General features: G+C 41.9%; 1 protein-coding gene across 1 annotated transcript in view; it reads left to right on the top strand.

Moving 5' to 3' along the window:
* The window catches only part of grin2ba (glutamate receptor, ionotropic, N-methyl D-aspartate 2B, genome duplicate a), a 77635-nt gene that overhangs the window by 38062 nt on the left and 25774 nt on the right, over positions 1 to 13799 (top strand). The window contains exons 4-5 of the mRNA XM_068336843.1: positions 4014 to 4206; positions 12373 to 12487. Coding sequence (XP_068192944.1) covers positions 4014 to 4206; positions 12373 to 12487 — 308 coding nt within the window. The remainder of the gene's footprint in view (positions 1 to 4013; positions 4207 to 12372; positions 12488 to 13799) is intronic.

The following is a 13799-nucleotide window of genomic DNA, read 5'->3' as shown; positions in this document are numbered from 1 at the left end:
TGTAGGATCAGGAGAGATGAATGGAGTACTTTGTAAATCACTTTATTCTGTCACTCAAGAATGAATTTTTGGTTATAAGGCTAACCATACTCTGCTGCTGTTGTTTTACTCTTTTCTTATACAGATGCCTGTTAGCAAAAACCAATGGGATGACAGTATGAACACTATTAAAGGAAAGCAGAGCCTTTGAATTTGTATTTTGCTCATTTTAAGTATATGAAGATTTATAGCAGCCAGATAAGAAGTGAAGGAACTTGCCTCCACCACGTCTGCCATCATATGAAACCACTGGGGCCCATTGTTACCTTTGAGGGATGCATATGAAACCAAATTGATGTCCGCATTTGAGTGTATTAACCTCTCATCCTAATCATACCTGTCAGACTGCCTCATGTAACCATGTCAGTTTGACTGAGGCCATCTCTTAGTGGAAACAAAATGTGTACTGTTTCCACCAAGAAGGAACTTTCCACAACTTCAGTCCATTTTACTTTCCACAGGATGGTAAACTTGAGAGCAGGTAGTGTATTTATGGTCAACACATGAGCCTGATAGCTTGTTGGTGTTTGGCTCGTTGATTTACAATAACCAGGAGACATTACACCACAACCTTGCCTCAGCAGTTTCGGGGAAATGGTTGCCAAGCGGAGCCTGGGATCGCTGTGCCTTTCAAGCATCATAAGTTAAACTTTTTACCTCTGCTCTCTTATTGGCAACCATGGATGATTTATTGTAAATGGGAGTTAAGGGTGTGTTTCCAAGTCTATGGGTGTTTGCCAGAGTGTCTTGGACCTTTTTTCTGTGATGTCTGTGGACAGTGTGAGTGGTTCATGGTTTGATTTGCATGAGGAAAGTATGGCTATATATACTGTGGTTGTGTGTACCTCATATGGCAGAGGACCAAAATGTTTACCAATAGTCTAGGATGAACAGAAACTTGGTGGTGTTATTCCGAAATAACAAGTGTACTTACTTTCATTTGATTTGGTCGAAACCTGCATTTAGTGATGCAACAGCAAAATGTGTTTACTGACAAGTTTTCGAAAGTGTTCCTGATCCAGAGTGGTAAATGCCTCATACAATCTTTTTTAATGCAGTGACTTCTGACTTCTGAAGGTCACAACTGTTTTTCAGTTTTCATATTTATTTATTTTTTCGGTTTTCATATTTGCTCCTCACCTTTGGATATCTCTTCAGATTCTCAGAATTCATTGACGATATTAAGTCTTTAAGAAATCCTAAAATTTTTTGTAACATTATTCTTGAACTGTTTGAACTATTTTCCATACAAGATTTTCACAAAGTGGTGAACCTCCAGCCATCTTTGCCTATGAGTGTCTGAGCCATTTGAGGATGACTCTTTCATACTCAAAAACACTATTCTCATCTGTTAATAAACCTCTTTGCCGCTTACTGAACACCGTCCTGATTAAAAGACAACCATGATTTTACTCTTCAAACACAAAACAGTGAAGTGCGAGGAATTTTGCTGTGGAACTCAAGCAAAGAGGGAGAAGGGAGCAGAGCACAGAGAGCATAAGACTCGGTGAGGGGGGAGAACTTGAACCTCACTATCATGAAAACCACATGAAGCTTGTAGTGGCAGTCAATCCTACGAACTTGTGATCCAGCACAGTGCGAAATGACACCACAGCACAGCACGTGGTTGATGGCGTGATGGTGTGTGCTCTGGGTAACTTCTGCAGTTCAGGGTTCAGCAGAAGGTGCACCCTAGCTGTAAGGTGCATTAGCTTACATGTCACACATAATAATTTGCATGTATAATGGTGAGGCTCTAATACTCATGGGTAATTCCGCTTATGCCTTCCTTAAGTGGCGCTCTGGGGAACCATCTTCTCCTACCCTTCTTCTAACTTCCCTTTCCTCCTTTTCCTTGCTTCTCTGTGTCTCCTTTCTCACAATTTCATCCTCCCCTGACTCTCTTTACTCACTGCTCCTTGTTTTTTGTTGCTTCTTTATCTTTGTGTCTGCTGTCTGACTATTTTTATGTGCTTACACTGTCCCCCTTTCTTCCCCACCACTCTAAGCTTCCTTTCTCTTTCTTAGTTGCAACTTTTCTGCCTATAATTTTTCAAATCAGGTTACGTAGTTAGGTGCTGTACAGCCTAACTACATGACCACCCGATTTTGACGTCACAGGCAATTATAAGCCTTGTCTAAAAATATCCTGTGATAAGTACTTTTGCAGTTTCGTTCTCCAATCAATTCGTCTGCTCTGTCTCTATGCAACCTCAGTGAATTTCTTTGTATATGTATCTATGACAACACATTTTTGCCTTTGGACAGAGTTTGTAGGCAGGCACAGGCTAAGAAACAAACCTCAACTGTAATATATCCAATTGTCATGTCTTTGGTGTGACATTTAAGCTTGCCTTGAGAGATGCATGAAGATACGCACAACAGGGCTCTAAATATAGACAAAAATATATTACATGACCGCACATACATGCCACCGAGACCTACATACATTCATCTTCCTGTGAAAGATTCATTCCAATAAAGTAATGAAAGTGAAGTGCCCAGAAGTAGCAAGTGATGGGAGTGAATGAGTGGTGAGAGAGTGTCAACAGTGTGTGACATTAGATGTGGTCCTGGAGGGCCGGAGCTGTCAGTGCTTTAGGCCCCTTGAGGAAAGCAGTTGCCAGGGTGACTGTCTATTTCTGCCCACTGACATGATAGTGGACTGGATGACATGTGGTCATACTCTGTCAGACAGATACCGACTAACTGATGGACATAGAAAGGGGCAGATTAAAAGGCAGACAGAGAGACAGATAGCCAGATGAATTGACTTGAAGGCAGACCGTGTTGTCTGACCTGAAGCCACCACTGCTTCCTGAACAGAAATATCAGTTACTGGCCATTTTCAGATGTCATAGGGGCATTCATTGCTGAGAGCTGACCTTAAGTTTGATCTGGAAGGTTTTCCACAGTTGAATTGTCGGGTGACTAAATCCATTCCCCTCAGCTTTGTTTGTTATTATTGTAAAGCTTTCAACCCTAAGTGCATCACGTATATTTCGCAGTGGTTACAGTCCTGAGCTGGATCCCACCTATAAGCTCCAACCTGATGATCCCTGATGGCACGAACAAGAGAGCTAAATGATTGGTGATTAAAACGTGATAAAGATTATATGCTAGGCTCAATCCTAGGCTTCATGCACTGTGTCATCAATTAATGGCTACAATCTGCCATGAGTTAATCATATCATAAATAATGCCAGTTTATTATCAATGAAATTCATTATCTAAATGTCAAATGTGTTTTAATTTATGCGTAATAGCCTAAGTTTCATGGTACACTGACTCCTTCTGACTCGTTCTCCATAATAGAACAAAATGTGATCAAAAGAAATGTTGACAACATTTTTTATCGTATACAGTATACAAGTAAGCCAGTGTGATTTGCGCCTTTCACCAATCATCTCACACTTGTGTGAGTTTGAAGATATATATCGTCCATCTGCTCACTACTAATAATCACAGCCACAAGCAGAGCGAGACGGTAGTGAGGCTGAGGAGAAGGGATAGGCATCCCACCTGATGGATGCTTGGAAGACTACCGGGAATGATGAGAATGGAGACAGAGAGGTCTACAAATGACTGTTCATAAACAGACAGATTTTTCAAAAGCCAACAGGAGACAAGCAGACAGAAAGACAGATAAACAGGCATACAGACAGAGCAAAGGTCAACAAACAGACACAGACTGCGCTTTAGACAGACAGCTGGACAAACAAAGCAAGGTGATAGATGCTTAGTCAGGCAGGATGGAGTTTCTGAGTCATCCTGTAGTGTGTGTTCAGTCTTTTGGATTGTGTTCAAAACATACACTCTAAACCCTTACAGTATTATCCCTTTTTCCCCATCTGTCTCTCTCTAATTTGTCACTCCACTTACATTTCTATTTTTACGGCGTCCGTCCCTTTCACTGACATCTTTCTTCTTCTCATACCTTTTCTGAATGTCCTCTTTACTCTTTGTCCACCCAGGCCTGCTTTCAGTGTCCTATGATGAATGGGACTATGGCCTAGAAGCCCGCGTTCGCGATGGCGTGGCGATTATCACAATGGCAACCTCCACCATGATGATGGACCGTGGACCTCACACCCTACTGAAGTCTGAGTGCCACGGAGCTCCTGACAAGAAGACTCCCATCTCAGGCAATCCTAATGAAGTGCTCAGGTACGTGTAGATGGAGCTGGGATGTCCTGCTGGGTTATTCGCTTGTTAGCGTGTTTTTTCATGTTTAATCATTTGCCTAATATCGTGCGAAAACCTGGGCTTTGGATTGCATTTTCCAATTTCATTTTGGAGACAACATTTCCCCTGGAGGTTGGCTGGTATGGTGGGTCACCTGAGGCAATTTGGATAATGCCACAGGTCTTCAACAATATTAATGGACCTCAGCCCATCGCGATCCATTTGGCGATTGAATTGGTTAGCTTAGGTGATACTCTGCTCCAGCTGTACTCTGCAAGTTGATTCATGTCTTCACCTGAACACATATTGCTGCTAAATACAAAGACAAGTGTGCATATATGAGTTTTTTGAGTGCCATTTAACATTTAACTTCCTGTTGAGCGTCATCACATGCTGGTACTGCCTGAATATAAATCGCCATTCTGTTACTCTGTGGACTTAAAATAAGTCCCTCTTCATTTTAGACCTTTCCCTTACTGATGTATGAAAGCTGAGTCTGTAGTGTACGATGTATAACAAAGTATGGAGGTCAAACATCTCTGATGTGAACTCATTTGATTACACTCATTTGTGTGCCATTACCCTAATGACCCCAAATTAATATGACGGTGATTTATTGGATGCATGAACGTTAGATGCAGCACTCAGAAGCGGTGCTTTGGTTTGTTTGGTGTAAGACTGACAGTAGCATCCTGAAATTATACAGGCACCTTTATCCCATTACATCCTGTGACCATCCTCCCTTCCATGTGATAATGATAATAATACCCTGCACACATGCCCACACATCCCCTCCTTAGGAAAATGTAACCCCGCCCCCTAAGCTGTCCATCTCAGCAGCAGGCCTTTTGAACTGGCTTTGAAGCGCCGCGTTCGGTGGCACTTTGCTTTGCGTGCTGCTTAATTGGTCCCAATGGTGTCTCAGTCGACAAACACTCGCCCCTGTCGTGCTGCGCTCCATAACTCAGTATTATATTCAGGGGCAATGTCGGCTCTCTGCAGTTGTATCCATGTTGTTATGTGTAGTTTTATTGTGCTAAAGAGAAGAATGAAGGCCAGATGTGTGCGTGTATACAGTATGTATGTGTGTCCTTCTATTCTTTTTCCCCCTAGTTTCACTATTGATTTAACTCACATTTGTCCCAAAAGGATGTCTTCTACAAAGAACCATACAGCAGCAAGAAAAAAACAGGGGCCACCTGGAGAAACATGCTCACCTCTATAATTTTCCCGCTGATGCTCTAAGCTGAACTGCATCTAAAGCAACAAAGCTTTGTTGTCTCTTCCACTACACACTTTAGATGCCATTTCATCCCCCGTCTGCTTCTTCATTCCTTTCTGTGGCCTCGTAGTTGTTGTACTACTTCTCACTGTTCTGAGATAATAGTGGACTTTACGGGACCTGCTGTTGTCCCAGAATGCAATTCCCTTGTTCCCTGTTTTCAACTCCAGTCTCTCCTGGCACATCCTCTGCTGCTCTCTGTCATGTTCTTCTCTGTCCTTTCTTGCTCTTGTCTCCTCCTTTCCACGCCACTCCTCTGCTCCTCCTCAGCTATTGTCTGCGCTGCAGACCTGCAGTTTTATAATCAACTTAGCTGTGTTGTTGATTAGATCAGTTGGGAGCGCTTCTAAGATCCTTTGCCCCTTACCGCCTTAACTAAATTTGTTTGCTGATAACCTTTGTCTTCAAGTGTTCAATCAAGAGATTAGCATTTGGACTACAGTCTATATAACAGGATCTGAGTGAATGGCTGGCTTATCTCACTGCTTGGTCACGTGGAGAGATCTTGCGCTGTCTGGTTGGTTAACTATAAAGTGAATCAATGGATGAATAGATCATAGATGGGAGGAAAGGGAAGCAACAACTTCAAAAAGCGCTTTTATTGAGCTTAAAATCTTTTGTTTTTTGCACTCTCCAATGAACCTGAACATCATTTATAAATACCCATGAATAAGAAATCAAGTAGAATCACATTAAAGTCATAGGAACCAATGGCATGTAATAGCTGTGCTCAAAAGCATAGATATTAGCTCATGAAACTCAAATGATCTGTAAAACTATAGGGGACCCCTACATCTGAATCTGTTGAAGATGAAAACAGCCCCGCGTCTTAATCGAGGCTTGTGTTCATTCTTCTAGGATTGTGTTTGTTTTTTCAAGTTTGGAGATTACAGAAGGGTCAGCAAGCTGGTGGATTATCTCTAGGTTAAATTTTATTCTACTGCTGAGTGATGAAGAATAGATGTATGGTTACGGTAACTCACTTGAGGTACAAAGCCATACATTGTGCCGATCCCTCTCTGCCTAGCATTTCCTTGTCCAGCCCTCAGAGCTGCATTGAATACCACAACAGAAGGACATGTCACTCTGCTAAGTAAATTAAGTCCACTGTAGCCAGCACTGTGACATTCCAGCTAATGCTACAGTATGAGCCTGACAAATGAAGATAGCACAAAGAGGGAGAAGGGAGCAGAGCACAGAGAGCAAAAGACTCGGTGAGGGGGGAGAGAGGCCGCTGCTGAGCAATACACAACAGTGTGAAAATCATGAGTTTGACAACAGTGGCGCTGACCTTGCCAGACGTGGACAGGTTCCAAATGAGCTCGGAGTTGGAAAGGTGTCAAGTGCTTTTAAGCTCTGTGGACATTTTTGAACTTCTGTGGCCTGGCTGAGGTTTTCACTGGATCATGTGTGTTTGTTGGTGTTTGTACATTGCGTAGCGCGTGTGCAGCAGACGCTGTAGCAGCCTTTTTGAACCTATCTAACTGAGGCGTGAGTTTGTGCCAGTCTGTAATGGTAATGGCCAGTGGGAGGCGTTATAGAGGTACTGCACCTGTTAGGATATGCTGCTCTCCACCGCCTCTTTGTTCCTCCTTCATCACTCATTCTCCTCCCATATCTTTTCATCTGTGTCTGTCACTAACTCTCCTTTTACCCTACCAGGTTTTTTCAATTCTCTGCTTTTGTGTAGTTTTATTTTATTCCACATAATCGTTTCTCCCTCTATTTTTGTTATTAAATTATTTTCTCTCTTTCGCTGCCCATTACTCATTCATCCTGATTTCTTCTTCCTTAGGCTATTGTAACTTTTGATTCTTCTAAGGTAAGTTTGTTTCTTCAAGCTTTTGAAGTTTTATTCCAAAATTCTCAGAAGTTGAAAATGTAACCAAGGAAGACTGTTGCCTCTAGTGTTTTATCAGCTACAGGGATGCAGAGACCTCACTCTGTTCAATGTTAACAATTTTTACTCAATTTTTACTTGTGTTTCATTGTGATTAGTTTTAATAAAATATATTGTTTCATGTCTCAAAAATAAATCAAAAAGATATACATACTTAACCTCTCTTTGCTGCCTTGCCATTCGCCTTCATCTTCTCACATCAGCGTATTTCCCATTAGCAAAATTTATGATATTTACACAATTAGTTCCTATGCCTGAACACACAATTAGCCTTCGATACATCCATGTGTACACACATGCACATGCAACAAATCCGAACACACCTCAGACACATTCACACCCTGTATCCCCAGTGTGTAGCCAGCAAAGCTACAGTAGCTGAGTGCACCAGCGTGCCATATGGGGCATGTTATCATTATCCATATAGTTTCATCCTTTGAAAATCCACTAAGTGCATTGCACCACAGTAATTGCAAAGGAGTGTAATTCATGACTAATTCATGTCAGGGTTAATTTATTAAAAATGACTTATCAATATTTAACTCATCTCTTCCATTATTCACACCAGAACATGTGCTAAAACGTATCTGTGTCAGAGCATGGAGTTAGCGTGGTGTGTTTGTGTACGTGCGTGTGCATGTGCGTGTGCGTGTGTGTGTTTGTCTGGCTTGGTCTGATTTACAATCTGATTTACATCAAAGATGAAAGCTATTAAAAGGTATGTTTTAGGTTTGTCTGTTGGCTTCATCGTCTCTGGTCCAGTCTCGGGTGATCTATACAGCTAAAAAATGGGATCAACTGGGTATAAAGCAGGAGGTTTAGTAAGGTTTACAACAATAAATACCCTGACATGCATAGGGTAGTGACTTTAGAACAGACATGGAGGGAGTGTAAGGTTGTGTTCATGTTTACTTGCCTTTCTGTTGAGGACAGCTGTTAAGGTGACCTAACATCACCGAGCTGGATGGTTTCTGGTGTTGTGCAGTATGCACCTCACTCATTGCTGAGTTTGTTTGTGTGTGCGGGTTTTTTTTTTTGGGGGGGGGTGTCTGGAAAAAATTAAGAGACCATGTTTTTCTAATTTTACAATCTATTGGTCTGTGTTTGAGTAAAGTAATCATTATTTTTGACAGTCTTTAAACTACTGCCAACATTTCGCCCATATTCCCAAAAAAGTTTATATGTATAGTATCTATTTGCAGAAAATTACAAATGGTCAAAATAACGAAAAAGATGCATTGTGCTCAGACCTCAAATAAGCAAACAAAAAAAAGTTAATATTTATTGTTAAACATCATAACTATCGGGAGCCTGTGGAAATTCCACGATAAAACAATAATATCAGACTTTGTTTTCTTTTTTTTCTTCCCTGTCACAAGAAAACAAACCGCTGTGTCCGACAAAGCCATAACGTCTCCGTGTGTGTGGGACGGACAAATGCGAAGACGTAGGCCACTTTGGCGTTACGGTCTGGCCATCTGGGTAGACACTGGCTTTCTGAGTTCAATCCTAGTGAATAAAGCATCGTCACAATCCGTCACAATCAAAGAATATAAACCACTATGTTTGACGAAGCCAAAAAGGCTCCGTAAGTTAGAGACATGGACAAATGTGAAGACCAGAGCTAACTTGGCTAGCGGCCTGAACTTCCAGGTAGATGCTGGAAGGTGACAGCGTGAGGTTTTTAGATGAGCTTATTCAAATATATAGGTGTGGATGCTAATGCTTTAACTTAGGAAGAGTTCGGAAATCAATATTTGGTTGGATAAACCAAGTTTTTTATGACAAGTTTTATGCATCTATCCGTCTTCCTCTTGATCACATTCCAGAGGAGTTCAATGGGGTTCAGGTCTGGTGATTGGACTGGCCACAACAGGGTCTTGATCTAGCGGTCCTCCATCGACACCTTGGCTGACCTAGCTGTATGGAAGGAACATTGTCCTGCAGGAGAAACCAGCCGTCAGAGTTGGGGAACATTGTCAGCGAGAAGGAAGCAAATTTTCTTCAAGGACAACTTTGTACATGGCTTGATTCTTGCGTCTTTTGCAAAGACGAATCTGCCCCATTTTAGCCTTGCTAAAGCATCCCCAGTCAGTAGTTATTTTTTATATCAATTACTATTATCACTGTTTTTGACATCCGCTGGTCCTACTGGAAGAGGATAGTGGAGACCACAGCAGTGGTTTTTATACTTGTGCTAGTCAAACCTGATTTGGTTCAGGTGTTCACCTGTACAGTACCCTCTTAAGTAGAATAAGGTGTGCTTGTGTTGGTATTGAACAGACACTAAGGTGGAATGGCTGTTAAACAGGTGGAGATGCTGATTTCCGAAAAGTGAATTGAAGTGGTCTCTTAATTTTCACATCACAGACGTGTGTGTGTGTGTGTGTGTGTGTGTGTGTGTGTGTGTGTGTGTGTGTGTGTGTGTACACTCACATGAATGTACACACATGAAAGAGCTGATATTCCAAGCCCCTAGAAAAGTGATCTGTACCTTTGCATAACAAAGGTGTGAATTTTAATGACCAATAATAACAAAGTACACCCTGTTTCCTTTGCCAAGAAGGATGTCAGACATATCGTCATGTCCAGCTTTAATGGCTGTGATGCTGGAAGTTCAGAGGAAATGACGCAGAGCAGACGCGGTCACATGGATGGAACATGAAAGCGGCTTTTGGAAAACAGAAATCACAGCGTGATGGGGGAAAGAGCACTGCAACAGAGTAGTAATATGTCCCATCCCCTCCCTCTTCTTCTTTGAATCCCACCTCTCACTCTCTCTCTCGCTGTCTCACTCCCACCCTCTGTGAGATTACGGTCACCATAGTAACACAGGAGATTGGCTTGGAAGTCACAGCAGTTGTGGGTGCCATGGAAACACACATATGCTTGTGTTTAGCTCTGTCAACGTGTGCAGGATGCACACACACGCAGAGACACACAAAGGCATTGTTGCACGAAACAATAGTTCGCTCAGTGACGATTAAAAGGGGGCCACAGCGTCAAGTCATTTTCTAAATGGCTTATGATTTATGCAGCAGATTCTGTGCACTTTGTATTGCTGCCAAGTCTCTACAGGACGGGGCGGTTAGCTGGACACATGGGGCTGCATGAGATACTGATGAGTCCGCTCATCACAACCTCCATCACAATATCAATATTTAATACAGGAAATAGAAGAAATCAGGGCTCCAGATAGATTGATGGATGGATGGATGGATGGATGGATGGATGGATGGATGGATGGATGGATGGCTGTATGGACTGACGGATGGACAGGCAGACAGACAGACAAACATATGAACCTTCATTTACAGTACATATATCCTGTATGTTGTGCATGGAGGTAGTGTTGCCATGGAAACAGTCAGAAAGTTAGGAAGAGAAAGACTCAGCAGTGAAGGAGCAAAAGGGTTAAACGATTACACGTAAGCGTGTGTGTGTGTGTGTGTGTGTGTGTGTGTGTGTGTGTGTGTGTGTGTGTGTGTGGGATGACAGTGAAGTGATTAGAGTTCACCTGACAAACATTACGGTTTACTCTCTCTCTCTCTCTCGCTCTCTCTCGCTCTCTCTTTCTCTCTCTCTCTCTCTCTCGCTCTCTCTCTCTCGCTCTCTCTCGCTCTCTCTTTCTTTCTCTCTCTCTCTCTCTCTCTCGCTCTCTCTCTCTCGCTCTCTCTCGCTCTCTCTTTCTCTCTCTCTCTCTCTCTCTCTCGCTCTCTCTTTCTCTCTCTTTCTCTCGCTCTCTGTCTCGTTCTCTCTCTCTTTCTCTCTCACACACACACACACACACACACTCACATCTGACAAACTGTTGTATTTTTTAGCGCTTTTGTTACACATTGTATGAGTCATGTTTGTACCAAATGTCTTTGTCCTTCTCTCCAGGACTGACTTTGTGATTTGTCAATTGAATAAAAAATATGAAGTTAAAAACTGGTCACTCTGTCTTTAAAGGGTGAACCAACATTTTCCCATTACCAACTATAATTGCTAAGCTAATATCAGCTGTGAAGGGTTGATGTATTTTGAAAAACAAATGCACTTTGTTCATTCACGTAAGTTTAAAATACAGCGATCCCTCATTACTCGCGGTTAATGCGCTCCAGGAACCACCCACAAAAATGAAATTCCAGTATATAGCAAATTATTTATTTTATTATTTACGGTAAATTAAATGTTTATTAACCCTCCCCATTAAGCCACCTTTTATCTGTACTGTATTTCCTTTTCCCACACTCTTATCAACTGTTTAAAGCACTTTTGTGTCTCACGGAAGTGGGCTGCAATCCCTAGACTCACGGAATGTAGCGCCGTCAGGCAGTAGAATGCGTGTACGGTATCACGTTACTACCTACTAAAAATCTGCGATAAGGTGAAATCATGCATGTTGATACGCAAATGTGTGAGGGATTACTGTAGTTAATTAACTGCAGAATAGTGGTGCAGTCGGTAGCGCTGTCACTTCACAGCACGGTTGTTCCCGAATCTAGTTTTTACGTTCTTCCCGGGTTCTCTCCGGGTTTACCAGCTTCCTCATACCTCCAAAAAACATTCACCTCAGTTGAATTGGCTGGTCTCAAATGGCACGTTGGTGTGAGTTTGTGGCTATGCGGTGCACTGGCATTGTGCCCGGAGTGTACCCTGCTTCATGCCCCAAGCCAACTGGGATAGGCTCCAACAACCCTGTGACCTGTGACAGAAGATGTTCGAGCTGTGGTTTCATATTGTTTTGATGTGATGATGATCACCTGAGCTTACGTGTTTCTCTACAATGTAAAGGTGAAGTAAATATGTGAAAGCTTCAATCACAAATTTATGCACAATGTAACGTAAGTGTTTCGGATATTAATCACTGGACAGCAAACAATATAGATGTATAGAGAAGTAAAACTTTTACAAGCTGCCACTGACAGGAAGTGATACTTGCCTCAATGAGTCTCTGTCTCTGTGATGTTTCCCTTTCCAGGTACCTGATGAATGTGACGTTTGAGGGGCGTAATCTGTCGTTCAGCGAGGATGGATACCAGATGCACCCCAAGCTTGTCATCATTCTACTCAACAAGGAGAGACAATGGGACAGGGTGAGGAAAGAAAAGAGAAGTTCGTCCATGTATTTGGTAATGTGTATTATAAACACACACATGGAAACATTTATAAGCCATGCTAATAATGTGTAAACTGTGTGCTGATCCCAATACATTAATTTAGCACCATATCATAACAAGTTGTCTCAAGGCACTTTCAAGGTAGAGAAGGGACAGACCTGCTCTTATAGAATACAACTTGTTCCACATGAGCCAGCATTTTAGTGACAGAGGCAAGGGAAACCTTCCTTTAACAGGCAGAAACCTTGAGCAGAACCCTAGACTCATACTGAGCGGCCATCTGTCTTGACTGTTTGGGTGGAGTAAGAGAGACAGAGTGAGCGACTCAATGACATTGAGAAGACAAGAAAACAAACAACCAAAAAAATTATTGGCTGTAACTTGTGAATACTGCACCTGATTGATTTGTTTGTCTTTTCTCTGTAACGATCTGATTTTGTCTTTGAATCATTTTAATTTTTAAGCCTTAGAGGCGCTGCTCTGATTAGATATCCAGTTGTTTAAAGGGGCCTTTGAGCAAAAACTCTGCAGCACTGTAGGCTTTAGAGTGGTAATGTGGTACAAACAATGCAGCCATCATTAAGGAGAAGTCCTGTCCAGGCGCTACCACTCCTGACCCAAACCAAATAGAGCTTTTTCATTAGGTGAGAACAGGCCTGACATGAGCAATCTCTACATGTGTGACAGGACAACCCGATTCTCCTGACATTGTGTGCAGTTGATGCGTGAAAGTTTTTTAGCCGGGGTTAATTATCTTAACTAACACATGTAAAGTAGTGCCAGTGTTTATCCATCTGCTCCTACATGCTTCTGAAAATACTGAAGAGCATGTGCATGCTTTACATTTGTTTTATAGTTACTACCACTGTGAATAAAGACCTTCCCTGGTTTGCTGCAAGGCTCCATACAGTGGAATTCCAGTATTGTGTGAGCTAACAAGTTTTAGTGTATAAATGACTAATCATTGAAGCGCAGTACAGAGCTGTGACGCTGACAGCTTTTGCTGCAGTCAAGTACTTGTGGACAGCTTCATTGCTCTGTCCCCTAGAGGTGTTTTTTTGTTTTTGTTTTGCCACTGATTGGCTCAGATTGTAATTTTTAGTCTCTGACAACTATTAAGAAAAAAATCTCTACAGACACAGACCTTCTTACTAAAGTGTAATATTCCTTTTTAAGTTGATTGGTAAAATAGAAGTAAAAGAAAACACAATTTTAATATTTGGTAAACGTCACTGGAGAAAAATACAATTGATTATTATTATTATTATTACGCAGGCCTATTGGACTA

This window comes from Antennarius striatus, chromosome 16 (genome assembly GCF_040054535.1).
Source record: "Antennarius striatus isolate MH-2024 chromosome 16, ASM4005453v1, whole genome shotgun sequence".
In the NCBI taxonomy this organism is placed as follows: domain Eukaryota; kingdom Metazoa; phylum Chordata; class Actinopteri; order Lophiiformes; family Antennariidae; genus Antennarius; species Antennarius striatus.
The sequence above is the reverse complement of the archived record's forward strand: the minus strand, read 5'-3'. Positions and strand labels throughout refer to the sequence as shown.